Here is a 24,168-nt window from a genome sequence, read left to right on the forward strand (position 1 = left end):
TGTTCAAATGTTCTAGTTGGAGGTTGATCAAAAGGAAAAAAATTGAGCTTCAATGATAAATTCAAGTTTGGAAATAAAGTTTGTTTATTCACTCCAGTTCTTTATTATTATATCTTATGAGTGAAGTTGTAAGAGTTGGGATTGTTTATTATGATTGGAGTTGTATTTGGTGGATTATTGTTGGGGTTGAGTTGTGTAGGAGATGTTGATCATTATTTATTTTGATCATGGGTTATACTAGGATTTGCTCCCTTAAGCATAGCTTTTCTCTCACTTGTTCCCAAATGATTCCTACCCTTTACCCTAGCCTTACATTACAAGTTTTAAAGACCTTCCGACCTCTGTGCATAGAGTTGTATGAATGTGAAAGTGTTGTTTATCAATGCAAGTTATGAGTTGACATATTTCGAGTCGACTAGTAGGTTGAGCGTACATCTTTTTATACACACAAGAGTGTGAGTTAGGAGGGCATTGTTCACATAAAGGGGTTGGTTGGAAAGCGATCAAGTACATATTTTACTCGCCACATAAATGAGAGTTGAGTGTGTGAGCACTAGTCTTGAATTCTATATGCTCTTGTGGTTTGCTCTATTTGACAATTGTTAGGGAGGAAGGGTAATTGGACGGATTTGATTGGTTGGCTTTGAAGCATGTCTATTGGATTTACCTTGAATTATTTGTGCTTGATTTTTACTTCTTGGGGTGAAGCATATTTATTTATTCATTGATGAGATCTTTGCTTAGGGACAAGCAAAGGTTTTGGCTTGGGGGAGTTTGATGTGTCTATTTTATATAGTATTTTACCCCCGTCCCTTGGTCATAATTAGTAGTGTTTTTGGCTCTTTAGAGCCACTTTTATTACTAATTGGTGTTTTCTAGTGTTTTCGTAGATTTGGTTGACTTTTGTAGGGATTTGCACTTTTGGAGCATTTTCTCGAGATATTATGGAGCAACTACGAGCACTGGAGAAGCACGACCAGTTTTTATAGCCCAAGGCCGGTTAGAGTCATCGAACTGGTGATAAAGGGCTCGGTATATGTGATACCGGGGCATTTGGATCGAGTACTCAAGACCCGAAGAGGAAATCCAGATTGGCCCGAAGAATTGGAGCCCAATCGTAGTCCAAATAGTGGCCCAAGAGTACCGCCCGGCCAAAGAGGCTGGCGCCCAAAGGCGCGCCCGGCCGGGCGAGGGAAGCAAGGCTGGCGCCCGAACGCGCGCCCGGCCGGGCGCAAGATTTACACCAGATGGAGAAAAGGCGCGCCCGATCGGGCGGTGCCTCGCCCGATCGGGCGCGTGTTATTTATTAGGAGTTAATTTTCGACGTTTAAGTTTGTTTTAGTTTAGGATTCTTGCTTAATATAAATACTTTTCCGTTAAGCGAGTTTAGTACTTTATTTTTACTCTTTCTTAATTCTTTCTTAGATTTTCTCTCTCTACTTAGCTTTTAGATTAGTTTCTCTCTCTTACACTTTGTTCTTAACTCTACTCTTAATTCCAGATTTCTTTGGTAACGATTTCTTTTCTCTTAATCTCAGTTATTTATTTTATTCCTTTGATCAAGTCTTGTTTTATTGTTTTGTTTAGTTTAGACTTAATTATGTGTGAGTAGTTCTATTTCTAGGGTTTGTGGGGGATCCATAAATAATATGAAGGGGTAATTTATTGTTGTTAATTATCAATGCTAGGTTAATTTCCTATTGATTGAATTAATGCTTTGTGACTAGATTTGCGCAGATCTTTTATGCATGAGTTTGAAATATTGATTCGAGATTCGAGAGATGAGAATTGATGTTTAGGTCTAGTTTCAATAGGCAGGTTAATTTATAAATGGTTATGTCGAGATTCAAGAGATGAGATTTAATACCGGTAAATTAATTGTGTGATTGTAATACGTAGCTGTAGGGAATATTTCAAGCGTTATCCCTAGCTTGAACCCCAATGTGATCATACACTTAAGCATGGTGGCGTCCAAAGGGAAAGAAGATAGAGCAAAAGAGTCGTCAACAAGTTTTAGGAACTTGTAAACCGTTCACAGGGTGAAGGTTACACCCCTTAACGATCCAAGAGATCGTCAACTCCAATAGGTCTTGAACCATGACTGGTAGTTCGGGGATGAAGGTACAAATCCAACCTAAAAGAGATTGAACCTGCCCTAATAATAGGCCTCTACTTTATTCTGATCGTATTCACGTGCGTTTTCTGACTAACATGCAATCAATAGGTTAACCCTAAACCTGTTTAATCTATGTTGGTTGAATATTAATGCACAAATAAAACTATTATTGGTGATCACTTGAATTATAATCAAATTAACCCTAAACAAGATTATTAATTATCTTATTAAGCATGATTACAAGTACAAATTCCCTTTAAACATGCATAAAAGGCGTGATCAAGCAATAACAATAAATATATATCAAGGAACATAATAATAATCATAACAATAATCATCATAATAATAATTAAAATAATCATAATCATGTTAAAGCATATATTAATAGTAAGATCCTAGGCATGATACTAACAAGATTAATAACAAACCCTAGCATGTCACTAAACAATAAAAATCAAATATATAGCCCTAACATGATACTAACATGAATATTAGGAAAGAAAATAGGAAGCATCATACTTGATATTAAAGTTACCCTAGACATGATACTAGGAATCATAATAACAACCTAAGCATGATTTCTACATCATAATAACAATAAAAACCATTAAAGCACTTACTTGGATGCCTCGTACCTCTTTCTAATAACAAAATACACACGTTAGTAACTTCAAGACAATAATAAATCAAAACAATTAAATTAAATAATTAAAATAGAGATTTGGGACTAAACCCTCAGAAATATCAAATCTTTCACGTCTAGGGAGAAAGCAACTTCGAACTATGCTAGGTGCTTCTTGGTCTTGTGAATGCGAAATTTTGTATGAAGGGGTTGGTTTAGAAAAGAGAGAGAAAAAAGCTTCTAGCTTTAAGAGAGAAAAGTATTAGAAAAACTAAGAAATTGATAATTGTAGATGAGAATTAGTTATTGAAAACGGAGTTTTTAGGAGGCTATTTATAGAGAAAATCAGCCAAAAAGATAAAAAATCGAACCAGAGTTCTGACGTGAAAAAACAGAGTTAGCGCCAGATGCTAATGCTAGCGCCAGGCACCAAGCTTAGCGCTAGGCGCTAATCAAGTTTTTGACGCTTTTTCTAAAATCAGATAAAATTTAACCGTACAGGAGGATAAAATCGTATTTTCCTCAAAAACATTCTTTTATTCTGATTAAAACTCTAAAAAGTCAACAAAAGTCAATTTATCAATGCTAATTGAATTAGGAATGAAAAGAACCTTCTAGAAGAATCTAGAAGACTAAAACCATTACTAATTGCATTAGGAATGATAAATCCATATTAGGCCCTCCTCTAGATCATTGGGCCGTATATAAGGTTCAAACCGGGCCCAGTTTAGTAATTTGGCCATAACTTCCTCATTATTCATCGGAATTGGACCTATAATATATCGTTGGAAAGATCTTTTTAAGCCCCATCCATTTACACTACTATTGGACCCATATCATAGGCCAACCAAACTGGATTGGCTGTTTTCTTAAAATAGGTTTTCAAAAACAGAGGGAAAAGAAAAGAAAATAAAACTATCCGCAACACTAGACTTTCCACATTTTCACTTCATTCGATTATGATTGACGTGAAAGGTACTCATCACCGAGTTTGGTTTTGAAGAGACACAAATGGGTGTCTACAGTAGCGAAAGCCCTGTATGATCTGATTAATTTATGCATTGATGATTGATTATTATGTTTTACCCTGGAATATTATTTATTGGTGAACCTATGCCCTAGGCCTTTTATTCATTGTTTTCTCCTTATTTTTGATCTTCGTAGTTTAGTTCTCATCGATTATAATATTTTGGTTACCTTATAATCTAGATTATATTAATTAATTAGGAATAGAAAGACTCGTTTCTCTGTGGATTCGACCCTACTTCCCTATCTACTATTAGTTAGTGGTTTAGGAATTACTTTTGATTAGGTGATACGACTTTAGCCTGTCCCATATTGTACTGTAGTTGTGCTTCCCTTTGTTGCTTCATTCCCCTTTTTCCAGATTCTGAGTATATTTCTTGAGCACAGATTGAAATGATTGGTTTCTTGTTGAATGGATCCATATTTCAGGTTTCCATTTGTTGACCTTGTCAACAACCATATCAAAATGTCTAACTTGGCCCCACTACTGAGCCTCCTCCTTGTTGACTGATGATGAACTTCAGCATTTTCTGAGTTGATTGGTGCTTGCTGATTGTTGTTGTTGCTTGCTGTGTCTTGTTGATCTGCTGTTGCTTGCTGATTGCTGTTGTTACCTGCCGTCTCTATCTGGCTGCCTATTGGTTCAGATGCATCTGTTGCACCAGGGGAAGGGGTTTGGTTTAAGTCCAACCCAATGTTGTCATGGGTATTTTCCGAGTCAATTTCATTAGCGTAGGCAAAGTTGAGATCATACTCAAACATTTCTCGCATTTCAACATCATTAGCAGTAGCATCTTCATCCATGTCATCATTCAAATTGAAGTCTGAAGCCATTTGGAGTTGGAGGCAATGATGTGATTTGGGCAACTTTTTTTTTTTTTTTTTTGGTTTCAAAGATTTTTCTGCTAATTATGCGTTGTAAAATTCACTCACAAATGATTTGAAAATTTGAGAAGGAGTGGTTTTTATAAGAATTTCAGTCTGAAGCTTAGTCATGAATCTGTGTACTTTCATTCTATTAGATGTTTTAATTTTTCAGCTAATTTGTTTGGTTTAAAATCAATCACATGGATTAGTATTGCATTGCTTTACAGCTTGTTGGATACACTAGCAGGAAGGAAAGGAAGGGAAGGGGTAGGGATGGGAGGGAAGAGAATGGGAGGGGAGGAAAGAAGAAATTAAACCTTCATCTATTAACTATGGAAAATTTGCAAATTGCAGCCATTTAAAGTTCTTATTTTGCAAATTGCAGCCATTTAAATTTTTTTTTGCAAATTGCGCCCAAAAGTTCGTATAAATTGTAAATTGCAGTCCGATTCATTTTTTTCATCAGTTTACATGTTGGAAAATCTTCGGTTTAGGTTTCAGGGGTCATTTTAGCCCTTAAGGGCCCGAATTGAGCTCGGAATTAGCAAAAAATAACGTAAGTATCTCGTTTTGCGTACACTTACGTTATTTTTTGCTAATTCCGAGCTCAATTCGGGCCCTTAAGGGCTAAAATAACCCCTAAAACCTAAACCGAAGATTTTTCAACATGTAAACTGATGAAAAAATTAAATCGGGCTGTAATTTACAATTTCTACGAACTTTTGGGCTGCAATTTGCAAAAAAAAATTTAAATGGCTGCAATTTGCAATATATGAACTTTAAATGGCTGCAATTTGCAAATTTTCCATTAACTATTACGAAAACAAAACTTTGTTGATGTCATCACTGTCCATATGTCACTCTCATAATAAAAATTTTCCCGCCTAAATGCATGATGATGTCATCTTCTTCTTTTTTTTTTGAGCTATTATATTTAATAGATTTTGAAATTTAAATAATAGAAGCTTCTATATTACAAATACAACCTATCAATTTATCCTTAAAAAATTGAAATAATTTTAAGTTGCACACTAATAAATAGACTCCTACATTAAAAATACGTATTAGGCAAAGTTGAACAGGTATTACATCATAATTTTGATAAAAATATAAAATTTTCAAAATATAGATATTTTGTATAAGGTGCATATTCTTATTTATATTCATCCATTTTTTTTTTTTAAAAAAATGCACAAATTATAAAAATAAATTTTATATAAATCGTGCATCGCACGGGTTCTAACCTAGTTGTTTGGATAAAGGAGAAAAGGGAGGAAGGGGAGGGACATTCACCATTTTTTTTTTATTTTTCTTAATATGTGAGTTGCTTGCATTCAACAATCAACATTATACTAATTTTTCAGAAAAAAATTGTAGTTATTTATATTATAATATAAACCTGATTAAAAAAAATTATTGATAAACGTCATTAAAATCAAGCAAAACTAAAACAAATAATTTAATATCCTATGCTCTTCCCAAAAAAAAATCTTATGTAAATTAATCTAAAACATCAGATTGATTTTCAAACAGATTTTCCAAAACTGATTTTCAAACAAATTTTCCAAAACTGATTTTCAAACAAAAAAAAAAAAAAAAATCAACGAAATACATAAAAAAAAAGAAAAAAAAAAGGAATTGAAAATCAATTAAACATTAGCAATGAAGAAGAGCAGCAGATCCCTAGAAATTGGAGGATATAATTCGTGAGAAGCAGAGTAGAATAACTTGGTGAATTAATTGGCCTTACCTTGAAAATTCAAGAGATTGAAAGAGATAAATTAAAAATGCAAAAACCCTGTAATTTGGGGGAAAATAATCATGAGAACAATATGCTAGTATGGAGCCATGGAGGAGGAGAGAGAAAATAATAGAGGAGAAAGATTATATAATAGGTTGAACTAGTTTAAGTCCCGTGCAATGCACGGTTTTTACTTAGCATATTTATAAATTATAATGTTAATTTAACAATAATTTATTAAAAATAAAAATCAATATTTTTTAATTGAAACAAATACTTGATTTTCTTTTCCATAAAATACCTATTATAAAATATTATATGTCAAAATATTTTCATTGAATGCATGTATAATATATTTTATATATAGTTGTCAAATTGAAAGTTAAATATTATAGGATATTATAAAATAATGTTCATAAATATTTGTTAAAAAAAGGAAAGTAAAAGTGGCGGGAATTTTTTTAATCAAAACCTGACAAGTGTCATACCAGATTCGCCTTTAGTATAATGTAATTGATTGATGTAGTATTCCAATTGAATGTTAATCATATGTTTTCCTTCCAAATCTTTTCAAATTTGGAAGGATTTTATTCATTAACAATTAAACAAAACTTTTCCCTTCATTTCCTTCCCCTCCATTTCCCTCACCAAATGTTTAATTAAATCGAATTTACACTAATCTTATTGTGTGGCATGGTTCTCACACAGTCACACGTGCCATTCTACTGATGAGTACTACCAAATTACCAATTCCATAATAATTTGCTTTAGGAAAATTCTCTCTCCTCATTTATTTTCCTTTTTTTCTAGAAATTTTTCACTCTTTTCTTCAATTTGTTTCTTTCTCATCTACTCAAATTTTCTCTGTCTTCTCCTCCTCCCACTTCTTCTTTGATTTAAGGGTTTCTAGACATTCTTCATTAATGGATTATACGTTTGAAATATCAAACTAATTATACATTTTCCTTAGTTTATTGAATTTTCCGAACATAAACACTCGAAGCTTTGGAGAAGCTGAGCGAAGAATCAAAATCAGAGTTGAGGTTCGACTTAATTTTCGACTCAGATTCCTTCTCTTCTACACAATTAAGAAGTTTTCTGATGAATTTTTTGAGCAATGCAAGGAGTGTAGAGAGAAGATTTGAAGTCGGAAGAAGGTAAAGTGAACTCTAACTCGAAGAAAGAGTCGTCATCGTCGTCGCTTTGCTCGGTGAGATGGTCGGAAATGGTGGAATCGGCGATGGTTTCAGCGCTAGTGGTGGTTCCGGTAGCGTTTTTTGACTTGTTTGAGTGATTGTACTGTTTTTTCATGACTATTGTTAATTTTGTGTTTATTTTTTTTGATTTTGATACTCGGTTTGCACATGTTGCTTAATTACTTTTGTGAAAAAAATGGTGACTTTTGTGAAAAAAGGGTCACTTTTATGAATAAGAAGGGTTACTTTTGTAAAAAAAAAAAAAAGTCATTTTTGTGAAAAACAGAGATTTTTTTTTTTGTGAAATAAGGGTTACTTTTGTGAAAAAAATGGTCACTTTTGTGAAAAAAAAGGTTCACTTTTGTGAAAATATGGGTCATTTTTGTAAAAGAATAAGGGTCACGTTTGTATGAAAAAGGGTCACTTTTCGCAAAATGTTCGATGTACAATAAAATTACTGTAAACCGGGGGCATGCAAAAGTTTTTGTTCCCTCACTCCCTTTATTTGTTATCCAAACAATGGATTTAATCTACCTCCCTTTCCCTTCTCTTCCTTTCTCTCCATTTCTTCTTATCCAAACAAGCTGTTAATTTCATTGGATGTGTAATAAAAACAAAAAAAAAACCCAAGGGTTTCCTCTTTGTTATCCGCCCTTTTTAATGACAATCAGCTTTTCTCTCTTCTTTTTGTTTTGCAAATGATTGAGTTTTAGTTCCCATGTAATTTATTTATTTCTCTTTAATTACCGTGATTTTCACCCAAAAGTGACTATCATTCGGGGACGGAGAGAGTATTAAAATATGGCCAAATTTAATAATATAACACTTATTAAAAGACGGATGATGGAAAAAAAAAGGACAAGTAATTTCTGGTTTTTACCTATTTAATAATTTTTTTTTACCTATTTAATATACAGTATATTATTTTGTTATTTAAAGCGAAGAAAGAAAATCAGCAGTACTACTGTACTAGGAAGAGGGAAAAAAAAAACTGAAAAGAGAAGGTTTTGCCGGAGTTGATGAACATCGGCCATTAGACAGCAAATTAAAATCAATTCACCCGGAATTTCTCAAAATCCGACCCGCTTCAAAAGCAGATTCAGCCTTCAATTTACGAATCCAAGTGAAGGGTTCTGCAATTCAATTACTCATTCATGGGTCGTCCTCCTACTCATGGTGCCCCGTCTTTCCGCTTCTTCCCTGCCGAGGTCACTTCTCTCTCATCTTTTTCCGTCTTTCATTCAATTTCATTTCTGGGGTCATGTATTTTTGAATAATTTAATGTGGGTTACATGCAAATTCAGTCGTTATTTATCTTTTTGGATTTTATTACGTTGGTGTTTTTAAAATTTGGGCTTTGTTGGGATTTTAATGTGTTGGTTGATGTACATTTTTTGGTCTGAATTCTGTTGAATTTATGAGCATGATCATAGTTTTTTAATCCTCTTATTTTTTTTTCTTTTTCCTATGATGTATTTATATGAATGTTGTATAGCAGATAAATTATTCAATATGTTTGAAGATGACTCGGTTTATGCTGTGAATGCAACTTGTAGTTCATTTCCTTGACCGGAATCGCCATTCCGGTTAATTGGATACTTTGAGTATCATAATTGATACTTTGGTTGAAACAATTCTAATAGTTAAAAGAGATGCATTCGGATAAATTTAAATTCTTGTATGTTTCATGTGGAATGGCGGTTGACTAGGACACTATGCTTTTAATTTGGATGTAGAATCAATTTCCTGCTGCTGGGTTTATGCATATACTTTCTCGGTTTCTTTTTGGTTGACACATTTTGACTTTGACACTATTCACACACTCTTATTTGATCGTGTTTTTTGATGGTCTTGTTAGATTTATTTCGATGTATTATTTAAAAATATCAAGAATTTATAATTTTTGCTTATTGGTAATTTAAGATAGTAATGGTTGAATTTGTGAATTGGCTAGTGTGACTAAAGAAATGTGTCAAATAAAAAGAAGTAGAGGATGTTAAAGGTTTGTATCCGTACCGACCTTTGGCCCTTTGTATTTTTAATTGGCATTGTTGACAATTGGTTACTAAGTCTTCTCCTATTCACTGACAAATGGAGCGACGGGGGGTGGGGTTGGGGAGGAGGGAGGTTTCAGCCGTTTATACTATTATTTATGGAGTAATATAGAAGAATATTGCTTTTGGTGAAAGGTGTATAATTCACCTTTTCAATCTCTAGAGTTGTTTTGTTCAAGGCATACGTTCTTCTGAAAACTGACCTTGTTTTATTAGTGGAAGTTCTATGGAAAACTATGTAAATTGTATTACATGCATCAAGAGTTTGTTTGGTTGCTTTCATAGTATTTCAACTGTTGGCATTTCTTTTAATTTAAGGTGGGATTTGTTTGTTTTTAGGTTGCACAAATGGAAGCTCTTTTACGAGAACATGGTGGTCATGTTCCAGCTAGAGAGGTTCTTATGGCGCTTGCTGATAGATTCAGGTTTGTTATCTTTTTCGAATAAGGCAAGCTGTTAATTCCTATTTTGGCTTATCTGATCGAGGGATATTTATCATGAGTGCAGTAATTCATCAGAGCGATCCGGAAAAATCACAGTACAAATGAAGCAGGTATCGAATTAAATCTTAGAAATCAATTGATTAACCCATGGCTATCACTATGTTCTTGGCTTTTAAAGTAATGTTTGATAACTGAATTTCTATTGTTTATGTTGTAGGTCTGGAACTGGTTCCAAAATAGGCGTTATGCCCTGAGGTCAAAATTGGTCAAGGCACCTGGGAACCCGAATATGCCACCTAATCCGCAGGCTGAAGTTACTCCAGTGAGAAATGTACCCTCTGTTCCTCAACAGACAGTTGCACCATCACCGTCAGGTAGGATGAGTTTGATCACCAAGCATGCTATACCCATAGTATCTATAGACGTAGGATGTTTCCCTACATTTAACTATGGAATTATCATGTGTATTTATCTAAAAGTAATATGAATATCATGTATCCTTTCATCATGCTTCTTCCTTGGCATATTAAATTCTTGACCTCTAATTCAAATGGTTTTTCCGATTTGGCATTTGGCCTCTAGACCTAGACTGATTTTGAATCGGCGTTAGTTCTGATTTATAAAATTACCTTGGATATATGCTCAAACAATATCCTGGTTTGTATTCATTGTATCATATGTTTGTTGCTATAGGGATATCAAGTTTCATTTTTGTGTACTTTTTTGCCAATGCATTGAAAGGACCACCTCAGTATAACCATTTCCCTCTCCTTTAAAAAAGTATGGTTTAGATTTGTTGAGGAGATTAAGATTGGTGGATGAACACGTGAACCTGTCTGCGTCTTTGGTGGTAGTGCTGATTTTGCTGGTTAGTGGTTAGGCCTTGGGCTATTGAATGGAATCACGATATGGTTTATTAATGAAAATGTGTTGCAAGACAAAACAACACCTGCAACACAGTTTGAGATTTTATTACTAAAATTCTAGCTTTAATTGCACCTATTTGAGTCTTTTCAATCGGAATTTCAAGTTGATGACTGAAAGAAGTTACTGAGAGTGAGAATGCCAAATCAAGGAAACTTTTTACATATTTGACAAAGCATGCAAGGGAAAACAGTTTGTGATGAATCTCTACTCTTTCTTACACTGGATTGAGGGTTTATATTAGACTTAACAATTTGGACTTGGCTTAAGTCTAAATTTGAGCTGAAAACATTCCTTTTCTTTTTTCTGTTGTTTTGTTTTGTTTTATTTATTTTTTATTTTTTGTTTTTTAATTTTTTTTTTTTTTTTTTATACAGTCCCGATCTAAGCCTAATTGAAACCAAAACTAAACTTGCAACTTTGTATCTAAGCCAAATTACTCCCTATACTCCTAAGTAAAAGTCCTATCTCACCTAAAAACTTGTTTATAAAAAGTCCTATTCCACTTATTTATTTCTTTTTTCACTTTTGGTCAACCAAACCCCACTTTCTTATTTTCATTTTGAATCGACGGCTACCCAATTTCTGACCTTGATAAAATTTATTAAGGGACATATCGGTAATTGCATATTAACTATCCACTTTTCTCTTAATGGCTGTCAAATGACCTTCAATTGACGGTAATGGCTTGACGGTACTTTTCATTTTCTAACCTTTAAAACCCAAACTTTCATTTTCACAATCTCTCTCTCCTTCTTGTACTTTCATGCCCTCTTGCAAGGATTTTCCTTTTTGAATCCCTCATCTAAATTTACTCTCTTTTTGAGTTGATTTCGGTTCTTGGCTATTTGATTATGTGCTTTCTCTTTTCTCTTCTGTTACTTTTTTCTCACTTATCTCTTGCACAAATTTGCGCCCCTCAATTCAAAGCTTCATCATTGTCAACCCTCTTCGCTTTGAACAGATCTTTGTTCATTCCTTTTCAAAATGGAGTCTTATAAATTCAAGAAGATTCAATTGCCATTTGCCCAAATGTCATCCAAATGAAGGATGTACCAAATTTATTTCAACTTGGTACCAAATGAAACAATTGGTGTAATATTGACATACAGTTAGTACTAAGTTTACTTCAGTTTGATAAAATTAACATACATTTGGTACCAATTACCAAAAAAAAAAAAAAAAAAAAAAGTCATGAAGTTTTTTCAATGTTTTGTGGCGTGAAGGGTTGAAAATTTTAGTGGACTGCTGGCATATTTTTATTTGGGAGAAAAAAAATGAAATTTTGCATGAGCCATACTTCACTTTCTGGAAACATAATACATAACTATGTGAGTTGACAACCGTTAAATGCATAAACAGCTAACGCTGCCTTTTCATTTATTACTCTTTTTATTTTTTATTTTTTTTTTTATATTTTATCATAAGATGTCTTATTAGAAGGTTTATGAAAAGCTTGACTCAAAGGAGGGAGAAAAGATCATTATAAGATGGCAAAGAGAAGACAAGAGGCAAGGAAGGATATTGGCATGGTAAAGTATGTCAAAGATAAGAACCAAATTGTTCTAGTACAAGATGAGGACATCAAGGATAGGTGGAAGAGGTACTTTGATGAATTGTTATTTGGAAGTAATGGAGTTGTGACGGGAGATACCTCTGTGAGTGATGAAGAAATCAACATGGAGTATGTGAAAAGAAGGCAGTTGGTCCTGATGATATACTGATGGAGGTGTGGAGGTGTTTGGGTAAAATCGGTATTGATGGATTAACAAACCTCTTAAACAAGATATGGAGGGCTATAAGGGTTCAACAAGATTGGAGGAAGAGCACACTAGTCATGGTCTATAAAAACAAAGGAGACGCTCAAGATTGTTCTAATTATCGAGGGATAAAGCTTATGAGCCACACTATGAAGTTGTGAGAAAGAGTGGTTGAACATAGGTTAAGGGCACGCACTAGCATTTCAGATAATTTATTTGGTTTTATGCATGAGAGATCTACTATGGAAGCAATTCATTTGATAAGACAAATGATGGAGTTTTATAGGGCAAAGAAGAAAGATCTTCATATGGTTTTTGTTGATTTGGAGAATGCATATGATAAGATGCCAAGAGAGATACTATGATGGGCAATGTTGAAAAAAGGTATCTACTGAAGGCATGTAGACTTAGTTTAAGATATGTATCGAGATTTGTCAACGAATGTGAGGACATGTGGAGGTTGACAAAAGATTTTCCTATTACAATTGGATTGCATCAAGGGTTTGCATTAAGCCCATTTTTTTTTTGCAATGGTTCTAGTCCTTCTAGATGAAGTAACTAGACCAATTCAAGATGAGGTTCCACGGTGTATGTTGTTTGCGGATGATATCGTTTTGGTGGATGAAACTAAAGATGAGGTTAATGCCAAGTTGGAGCAATGGAGGCAAAGGTTGGAATCTAGAGGGTTTAAGTTAAGTCGGAGTAAAACTGAATATTCGGTATGCCAATTTGGTACTTGGGGGGGGGGGGAAGCAATGATGTGATGAGTTTGGATGGAAAAGACTTGACCATGAGTGAATGTTTTAAATATCTTGGGTCGATCATCTAGTAAAATGGGGACATTGATCAAGACGTGGCCCACAAGATTAGGTCAGGGTGGCTTGAATGGAGAGCGGCCACAGGAGTATTATGTGATCGAAGCATTCCCTTACAGTTGAAGGGATAGGACTGCTATAAGACCAGTGTTGCTCTATGGTACTGAATGTTGGGCTTCTAAGAAGCACATTACAAAGATAGAGGTTATAGAAATGCGCATGATGAGGTGGATGTGTGGGAACACTCTTATAGATATAATTAGAAATGAAGTTATCCGCAAGAAAGTAGGTGTGACAGGCATTACAGACAAATTAAAGGAAAATCATCTGCGTTGGTTTGGGCATGTAAGACGGAGACCTGAGAAGTGCACCGGTGCGAAGAGTGGAAGGGTGGCCTTATGGAGGGGTTAAACGAGGGAGAGGGAGATCGAAAATGACTTGGTTGGAAGGAGTTAGGAATGATATGAAATATATGGACTTGCATGAGGATGAGGTATTGGATCGTAAGGGATAGAGGAGGAAGATATTTGTGGACGACCACACGGAATAATCATATTTGGTTCATGTATTCTACCCCATTTATGGGATCAAGGCTTTGATTGATTGATTGATTTGTTTTTATTTTTAAATTTTTATCATAAAAGTTCATTTTATTTTCAAGAATGCCACTTGATTTGTAGGTTAGGAATTAGGTATTCCTCTTTCAATAAATCAACTATTACTATCTTGTTTTTATTTTTTTATTTTTTTTTTATTTTTTACTTTTAATCAATTATACCCTATTGTGTATTAATTTTTATTCATCTCCTTACAAACATGAGCAAAAGCAATTCAACTTTTTATGTAGGAACGGAGGGGATACTAATTATTTGTGATGGGCCATATACATTAATTATCTCGGAACAGAGGGAATATTAATATTTTGTGATGGGCCAAATTCATTTATGTACAAATTTATGAATAATTAACCTTATCAAACTCATAACTTGGCTCAAGTACCTTCAAATGCACTATTTCATTCACCTGTCTGGGCCTAATTTTTGTTCTCTATTGTATATTTATTTTTAAAAAGATACATTTATGTCTTTTTTGGATCTAGATACCCTATTCCAGTTCCAAACAAAAATTCCATATATTTAAAGATTTAATCCGTTAAAGACTTGTTTAATTTGGACTTTGGACAATCTTTTGCCTCTTTGTGCTCATATGCAAATTAAGTTGATTTGAAATATGTTCTAATATAACTCCTTGCATTCTTTTTGGTTGCCTCCTTATCTCTTTAAGACCTTAGGATCAAGAGTTATACTCCGCTTTTCTTTTTTTTCTTTTTATTTTTTTATTTTTTTTATGTTCTTGTTTGAATTCAACTTGCGAAAATCTTCTAAACTCTTTCCAATTCATATTGTAAAAACATGACATATGATGTCTTATTTAATTTGTCTCGATGAGTGCTTTAAGAATATCAAGTATATAGTATATATACTATTCGCAATTAGAGATCTCAATGGTAAAAAATGTGCATTGAAAAAAGTGTGTAATTCAAAACAAGAACATCAAAAAGAAACGGAGGCTATATAGGTTTGTATTTGAAAGCATTCTTAGTGCACTTTTACAAAAGTACCGTTACAAAATATATTTACTCACTCTATCCGAATAAAAATGACCATTTAAGTTCACTTTTCCCCAAAACCAATTTGTCGATCTTTTCAAAGTTTATGAAAAACCCAGCTCGACGATTGTAGTTGAATAGGTTGAACAATATATTTTATAAATGTAAATGGAGGTGAATAGAGGGAATTTTTTCTAAGTAGTTGAGTACTAAGATTTTATGGATGTAGACGCTACTATATTTCTCTTACTTCAGTTTGGCATTTATTCATATGTAAGAACATTATAGAAGTAATTTTATGGATTCCCTGAGGTCACGGGAAGTTTTTACTCTCTTGGAATATTAGCATATCCAACACTCTTCAGTTTGATTTTCTTTGTGATGATGATTTTTTACGGCCAATGTTTACCCATTTATTGTAAATTATGAAATTCAAAGAAAAAAAATCCGTAGCCATATGAACATATATTCAGATAATCCTGTATAAATCGATTAGATTTTTTTTTAAAAAAAAAATATACTCCCTCCGTTACATATTACTCGCAACAAAGGGGTATTATTTGTGAGACATAAAATATTCCTTTGTTGCGAGTAATATGTAACGGAGGGAGTATTACTTTAATATTGTTCAGATTTTTCATGCTTCAAAATTACTTTCTACACATTGTCTTTAACGTTTTTCAATGTACAAAATCGACCAGTTATATCTTCGCTTATATATTGGTAAAGATTACAAAATTGATATTATCCATTGAGCTAAATCCAACATTTTACATACTCGTAAGGATTTTGTCATTTATATGTTTCTCCATTCTTTTAATTGCAGCATTGGGCAATCATGCTTGCCGATTCACATCTTATGCTATATCTTTTATTTTATTTTATTTAAAATTATAAAAAGCAATCGAGGCAAATCAAGCAAGATCTGACATGATTGTGTTTTTTGTAACATATAAATCACAAAAGATGATTAAAGGAGTGTGTAAATTGTGGAAAAAGTCAAACGTTGTGATTAAAAGAGAAGTGAGGAGGTATTGTGGTCAAAGCAATCATAAGAGTTGTGCAAAAGTCAAAGTGTTGCAAATATTTAGAACAAGAGGAAATAATTTTACTCATAAGATTGTTAATGAAATAATGACGTAGTCCAATTTTTGTTAATATTTGCATCTTTGTAGTGAATGCCTAGAATTTTAGCTTTACAGTGCTGAAAAAAAGCCAAATTGGTGCTGTTTTACTGACTACTGTTATTAAGGAACAGTTTTTTTTTTTTTTTTTTTTTTTTTTTTTTTTTTGAGAACATTATTAAGGAACAGTTAGGAAGGCCTGGAACCATAATTTTGTGTCAACCTCCATCGGAACAAAGGGAACAAATTATTGATTTACTTAAATATTTTCTCATGGCTATATTAATGTTACTAAAAAGAAATTAAGATATCTAAAAACACAATTGCACAGACCTCTAGAAGAATGGGATTGGCTAGAATCTTCTACAGGTGTTGGTAGTTTGGGAAGATTTTCTTCTTTTACCAGGCATAATTAAGTCGCAAAGCAAACAGGACATCAATCAAAAGTACAAATTGTGTGCAAGAACATGATCCACCCTCCTGATCTTGAGAAGCTATCATATATAAGAAGTTGGCCTACCTTGTATAATATTAAAGGCGAACTTTTTACAGCCTGTTCACATAAACTGCTCAAGGTGCATTGTAACCTAACTGGTCTTCATTTTTTATGACAACCTAGTTCTAAAATTTTTGAACTTGTTCTACATTAAAGAGAATTAGTGGTGGCATATCTGAAGCTAGTAGACTAATTTATTCTGTTTTAGCATATTGGTTAGTTTTTCTTGGAAGAGCAAGGAGACACAGGTAATCATAAATGATGTAATTATAAATGATGTAATCTGATGGAAAGAAGAAATAGATAAGAATTATTGTTTACTGCTTTATGATGATTATTGTTATTCATTACTTTATGGATTGTGCATGTTTCAAAATATTGGTACAACAACAGTTAAATCCAAACTGGGCAGTCTAATTTAATGTTGCATTAAACCGTGCCCATTTTAACCATATGAGACTCAAAATAAATTTCCAGAATGAAAATTTTACTGTTCATAAAATATAGCCTTAAAAAATTGAGAATTAGCAATAGGGAGAATTATAAGTAATGGTGATGGGCAGTCTAATTTAATGTTGCATTAACCCTTGCCCATTTTAACCATATGAGACTTAAAATAAATTTCCAGAATGAAAAATTTACTGCTCATAAATTATACCCTTAAAAAAAATTAAGAATTAGCAATAGGGAGAATTATAAGTAATGGTGATTTTCCGCTGTATACAGTGCACTCATACTACCACTATGTAATCTGTTGGTCAACTCAACTGTTGCGTAAATAGCAGAAGTGTTTGTTGTTGATACTTCAGTTGAGCAAATAGCAGAAGTTTAAGAATTTTTTACGTTGAACTTTTGCAGCATAATTTACTAATGGCTTGTTTGGGCAGTAGGGGTAATGTGAAGGGGTAAAGAACAAGGGAAAGAAGGAAATTTGCCCCTCATTTTTTTTAATAGAGAGAAAGAAGAGGAATGGAGGAATGATATCTTCAGCATTTAATTCTGGCCAATTATATCCGGATTTTCTGGCCTTTATTTCGCTACCATTTTTTGTTTGTTTTCCCCTTGTCACATTTTTCATCTTTAACTCTCTTTTTGAGCCTCTCTTCTCTCTTCCTTTGAAAGGAGATCTCAGGGCTTTGTTTACCCTCTGATCCGACAACATGAAGCGTTCTGTTCCGTTGAAGGAATACTCAGCACCTAAAATCGGTAAGATTCGAGGTTGAGAAGTAGTGGCTAGAGTGCTTACTGTCACTCTATATCCCTCTTTTGAGTTTTTTGTACAATTGTATCGTGAAGTAGGGTTTTGTGTCCCCTCTATTATTGATCTATCTCCTCTTCTATTTTCTTCTCAAATTAGCGCTGAGATTCTGAGAATTCCTCACTTGTATTTCCTCCTCTCTCCCTTATCTCTCTTTATATGAGCCTAGCATGATGCTCTTAGAGGCAATTTTACTAATCTGTGATGTGAACAAAGTTAGATTTAGAGCTATTTTGATGCAGGAAAATTATTCTGTGGATTTGTAGACTAAAAGTCAAATTCTGTATGTAGTTGGATGCATCAAGCTTTTCGATTTATCTCTTTCAACTAATGTGCTCTGCATCACTTTTAGCATAGTCATGTCTTGTATACTGCTGAACAGATATTTTCCATGTTTGCTGAATGGTATTTGTTTATTTATTTTTTGCATTTTGTTTGTCAAGGAGTGATATATCCAGGCGTGTTTATGGAGTTGCATTTGCTCTTTTGATAAGAATGCACAATGATATAAATGTTCTTTACATCCTAACAAGTCCTACTATGTCTTTTTTAGGTCATAATGTGGCAAAAAATACAACTGAAAATCCTTTAATGGAATTTGAAGCCAAATCTGCTAGGGATGGGGCATGGTAAATAGATCTTCTATTTATTTAATCTTTTGGTAACTTCATAATTTTTATATTGTCATTAATTGTTTATTCAGAAACTAATACTTGATATCTCTATCTGTTAGGTATGATGTCCAAGCATTTCATTCTCATAGACATCTTGAGACTGGTAACCCCGTAAGTGTTTGGAATTCATCTGATTTTCAATATTTACTATTAAATTTGGAGGTATATGTAACCTTTTTGGCCTTGCCGAGTTACGAGAAAGATTTAGTGATGGTTTCTAACTTCATGAATAGGCTTTGAGGATCTGCATTCCTTCTGTGTCATTTTAGCTCACTTTTCTTCCCATGAAACCCATTGCCATTATATTTTGTAGTCGGTGTTTGGGGGGGGGGGGGGGGGGGGGAGTTGATAATCGCAACTTCAAACTTCCACCTCCACATTTATTTCATTTCAAAAACTTCCTGTGTTGGCCAGCAATAACAATACTGGGAGGTGGATATGGAGTATGGACTCTGGAGACCAATATGATGATGGTGGTTCCAAGTTTGAATCTATGTTTCAATTTTCTTACATTTTAAAATGTCAGTAGATTGGAAGAAACTGATCCTATTTATCTATTTATTTTTGGTTGAGATTTAGAGAAAGCCTGTGGCAAGAATTACAACCTTTTCTTTCCAATCCTCTCATACCTCAGTACAGCCTCTTCTTTGGCCTACCAAACCTTCAAAAATCACTCATTAATGCCTAGGAATCTAACCAAATCCTCAGCCCCTACACTACCATCAAGACTAAGTTAGAGAGCCCTTGCTACCTTGTCTGTTACCCTCGGTGTCAGCAAGCAAGTTTGTACCTTGAAAGTTACCAAGGCTCATGTTTGGTCGTGGTTCCTAGAACCAAGTCAACCAACCTCGAAATATTTTCAGTTTTTGAAAAAGTTTCTCTACTTTATTATTAAATTACTTGATTTTTGTGAATTAACAGAGAACTCTGTAATCAGAATTATATCTTATGTCGGAACTCTTCTATATTATTTTTGATTACTTATTATGTTGTCATGGGTAGAAATTACACTTATTACTGCAATCTAATTATGATGGACCATTCAGTTACTTGCTTACCAATATAAAAATGTCGTTATAGCTGGGTGTTTTATCACTGCTCCACAAATACGTGGGGTTTCAGCTTTAAAGGCCTTTCGCAAGGTACAAGCTGTACAATATATGCCCGAATTTGTACAAATCAAGCACGAAAATACTACCTTAGTTTCACAATGATTTTAACATTTGTTATTTTGGTATATTTCAAAAATGTTCTTAACATGTTGCTTTGGCATATCCTCTTTACTATCCTAGTTCACAATGTTTACACATTTCCACTCACTCTTTCTTACCCTATTCACTTTGTTCTTCCACCCATCCACCATTTTTTTTTTTTGAATTTTTTTTTGAATTTTTTTTTTATTTTTTATTTTATTTTTTATTTTATTTTTATGGATTATCTGTATCTGTCTGGGAGCAAGAAGAGTTATCGGAATCTGAATGCTTCTTCAACTATAAAATTTTGTAGGAAAATGTTACCTCTTTACCTGCCTTTCTTTTCCCCTCTTCTCTGCTTGTTTTATAATCTTGATATTCATTTAAATATTTATTAACTTATTTATAACTCTACAGAAGAGAAAACTTTCTGAATCAATTTGGAATCAAGTAAGATATGAGAAATATCTACAACATATTTAAATTGAATCATCTCAACATTCATCAATATATCTTAATATTTACCTTAAAAATTTGAGTATATTCTCGAAGTTTAATAACTTGCAGAATACAATAGAATTGGATTCTCTGTTACAACAGAATATAATTTTAGTTAAACGAGTCCTATTTGATTCTCTCATGGATCCATGATGACGTGGGTCTAGTTTACTATTGATCTTTGGTTACGCTGCTTTCAAATAAAACCATTATAGCTTGGCTTCTAGTTATTCAGAGTTGTTGCTGGTTTAGGGTGTTAGCCTATCTACATCTTGTGCTCATTTGTGGTATCCGATGTAGGACAATCTTGCTGTTGATTAATATTTAGCTCTTTATCGGATATGTGCTGAATAATTCTAGAAGTAGAATTGTCTTTGTTCTTGTCTATTTTATCACTCATCTTTTTTATCTTGGATTTTCATGTCGACACTAAACACTGTGATGTGTATGAAATTTTTACCCATCACTTTGATTTCATCTAGACCTAATGATCTTGATTAACGTATTTGTGGAGATAAACTTTAATATAGAAGGATGGCAAACAGAAAGAAAATAAGCCAATATGTGCTAAAATATGAGCTGGAGATAAGAACATTATACAGAACTAGGAAACAAGTAATTCTAAAATATGTGTATTTGTAATGTGAATTGACATAACTAATGTAGAATCAGGATGTGTTTCACTAATGCTGTGTCCCTGCATCCTTGTCCAAATTTGGATCTTTGCATGTCTTAACACTTGAATTTGTGCTCATACCTGACACTCGTACCCATGTCTGAATTTTGGGTTTCAGGAAGTTCTGATCCGTTTTTCTGGATTTGGGCCAGAAGAAGATGAGTGGGTTAATGTTCGCAAACATGTTAGACAGAGGTCACTTCCATGTGAATCATCAGAGTGTGTTGCAGTTCTTCCTGGGGATCTCATCCTCTGCTTTCAGGTAGGACTGGATCTTTCAATTATGACTTGGAATCGGTAATACATTCTGACATTGTGCTTTTGTACTTTAAATATATATTCAGGAAGGTAAAGAGCAGGCTCTTTACTTTGATGCTCATGTCCTTGATGCTCAAAGGAGGAGACATGATGTAAGAGGCTGTCGCTGCAGGTTTCTGGTCCGTTACGATCATGATCAGTCTGAGGTATTTCTCCACCTCTTGTTTCTGCTACTTTCGATATTCTACAAGATTTCTTTACATAAGAGATACCCGAGGGAGATAAAACAATACCTGTGTTTGAAGCTGTAGAAAGTTGTTAGTCCTTAATTTAGTGCAAAGAAATGGCTTAAATTGTAGATCTTATATCTGCATTTATCGTTTTGTATCGGATTATGTAATTCCCACTGAAATCATATGGTGTATTGTGCTATAGGAGCTGAATGATTTATCTTACCTGTCATTGAATTGACATCCTGGCTATTCTTTAAATTTTGGTGCACTTAGTAGAAGACCTCCAATGCTTTGAGTTTGAAGTTCTCTTAGTTTCTAATAGTCACAATACATTTCTTTGTATGAAGTTTCAAATTAGTTTTTTAGTAGTCACATGGGCAAGATATTTCGTCTGCCCACCCCCCCCCCCCCCTTTCCCCCCCAGTTTTACCCTTTAACGAAGGAAGTAGCCAGCCAAATGGAAGTTAAATGGGCCTGGTGCATACAATCTCCAGACATCCAGCTTTAAATTTACCTTTTAATGTATAAACTCAGGAGGATGAAAAGGGTTTTTTAATTTAATTTATTAATTCTTCTCAAAGTTTTTATACTCAAAGAATTTGTGCCTCAATAGATTTCTGTTAACTGCTGGACTGCTGGTTTACAAAACACTCATTGTTCTTTTGTTTCTGCCTCTAGGAAATTGTGCCCTTAAGAAAAGTATGTCGTCGGCCAGAAACTGATTACAGGTTGCAGGTGCTTCATGCTGTCAATGAATCAGCATCAGCATCTGTTTCTGCAGACTCCAAAAAGGCTACAGTTGATGCTACTTCAAGCGGCTCATTGAGGGTGACTAGTCATAATCCTAGTGCTTTTGTCGGAGTATCTGCTCCAACTATTATGAGTGCAGGGGCTGGTGGTCCATATCCAACTACAACTCAAGTTCCAACTGTAGCTCCTGCTCCAACTCCAGTAACCGGTCCTGCTTTAGCTTCAATCCCATCTCCAGCTCCTACTTCAAATTCAGTTTCATCTCCAGCTCCAGCTTTGGCTAATGCTTTAGCATCAACTTCAGTTCCAGCTCCAGCTCCAGCTCCAGCTTTGGCTAATGCTTTAGCATCAACTTCAGTTCCAGCTCCTGCTTTAGATTCAACTTCTGTTGCTGTTTCTGCTGAGGCTGATCGGGCTCCTGCTTTAAGTTCAACTTCAATTGCAACTCTGGCTGCGGCTTCAGCTCCAGCCTCGGCTCCAGATCTGGCTCAAGCTCCAGCCCCAGCCCCAGCCCCAGCCCCAGCCCCAGCTCCAGCTCAAGCCCCAGCCCCAGCCCCAGCCCCAGCTCCAGCCCCGGCTGCGGCTTTAATCCCGACTCCAACCCTTTCTCCAGATCCAACTGTAGCTTCATCTTCCATTCCAATTTCTGCACCAAATTCATCTCCGAGTCGGGCTTGTGCTCCAAGTCCATCTGTGAGTGCTATTGCTATTCTGATTTCTGATCCAGATCCTGCCTCAGCTCCACCTCCAGATCCAGTTTTAGTTCCTACTCCAGCTCCAGTTTTGTTTTCTATTCCAGCTGCAGCTCCAGAATTGGAAAAGACCAAGAGTGGCAATTCAGGAACTTCAGCTACTGAAGCTTCTGCTGAGAACATTATGAATCCTGGTACTGCTAGCGAGATTGTAGAAGTCAAGAAGGAAGAGGGACAAAATCTGGAATGTTCTATGTTTGGAGGAAGCAGCATCTCTCAGCGAGAAACAAGTAATAATCCATCAATAACAATTCCTGGATCAGAAAAACCTGGAGTAATTGAACCGATTGAACAGGCTATGGCAGTGAGCACTGCAACAACCGGTAGTAGTCCAATTGTTTCAAGTCTTTCAACAAAGGCAGAGAGTAGCAATCAGGCTGTGTCGGCTGAGGATACAAAGGAATGAAACAGGAATTGTAGCTTAGGTTAAATTAGGTTAAAATTCAAGTCTTAATTGTATCTTGGTTTTAGACCATTATTTCTTGCTTCAGCTGCTCCCTTGACTGCTGCAGTATTTGACAGTTGTAGTGTATTTTAATACTTCATATATCATATAGAAATCAACTCTATAACAATTGCAATGCTTGATTGTAGTTGTATTAGTTGTTACTAAGCTTAACATTCAACAAAGTTCAGTTTACAAAAAATTTGATTATGTATTGGACAGAAATACATATATTGGCTAGTCAACTAAATAGTAATAGTTTTGCAGTATGTTTCTGCCTAAAGAGATTGTGATTTATGTGTTGCAAATTCAACATGTAATTTTAGCCTTTATCCAACCATGAACCAAATAACTTTAAGGTTTGATTTTTTATAATATTTGTAGGCAACTTTGTAAGAAAACATCTTTTAAATCCTTGTTTTTGTGAAAAAGCACATTTTGAAAGAAATGTTGTAAATAACAGCAGAACAAATTTGCCACTTTCTAGAAACCACCTAATTTAATTAATTAATTTTTTTTTTCTTTTTTTTTGCCACTAACAGCAGAACAAATGATGATTGAATTGTTAGTAGAGAAAGCTCATTATCCTACCGATACGTCAAAAAATATAAAAAAATATATAAAATGGGTGATTTTTT

At 34.3% G+C, this 24,168-nt stretch overlaps 1 protein-coding gene across 1 annotated transcript; it reads left to right on the forward strand.

Moving 5' to 3' along the window:
* The first annotated feature begins 8,549 nt into the window (after positions 1-8,549).
* On the forward strand, positions 8,550-23,778 carry LOC145629245 (uncharacterized). The gene is made up of 9 exons (XM_081681791.1): positions 8,550-8,776; positions 9,962-10,047; positions 10,130-10,175; positions 10,283-10,439; positions 18,605-18,680; positions 18,785-18,836; positions 21,211-21,354; positions 21,437-21,556; positions 22,262-23,778. Exons 1-9 carry the CDS (start codon positions 8,723-8,725, stop codon positions 23,489-23,491), a joined length of 1,965 nt encoding a protein of 654 aa, XP_081537917.1. The 5' UTR covers positions 8,550-8,722; the 3' UTR covers positions 23,492-23,778.
* The last annotated feature ends 390 nt before the right edge of the window (positions 23,779-24,168 follow it).

Source organism: Chenopodium album, chromosome 4 (assembly GCF_948465745.1).
Source record: "Chenopodium album chromosome 4, dcCheAlbu1.1, whole genome shotgun sequence".
NCBI lineage: Eukaryota > Viridiplantae > Streptophyta > Magnoliopsida > Caryophyllales > Amaranthaceae > Chenopodium > Chenopodium album.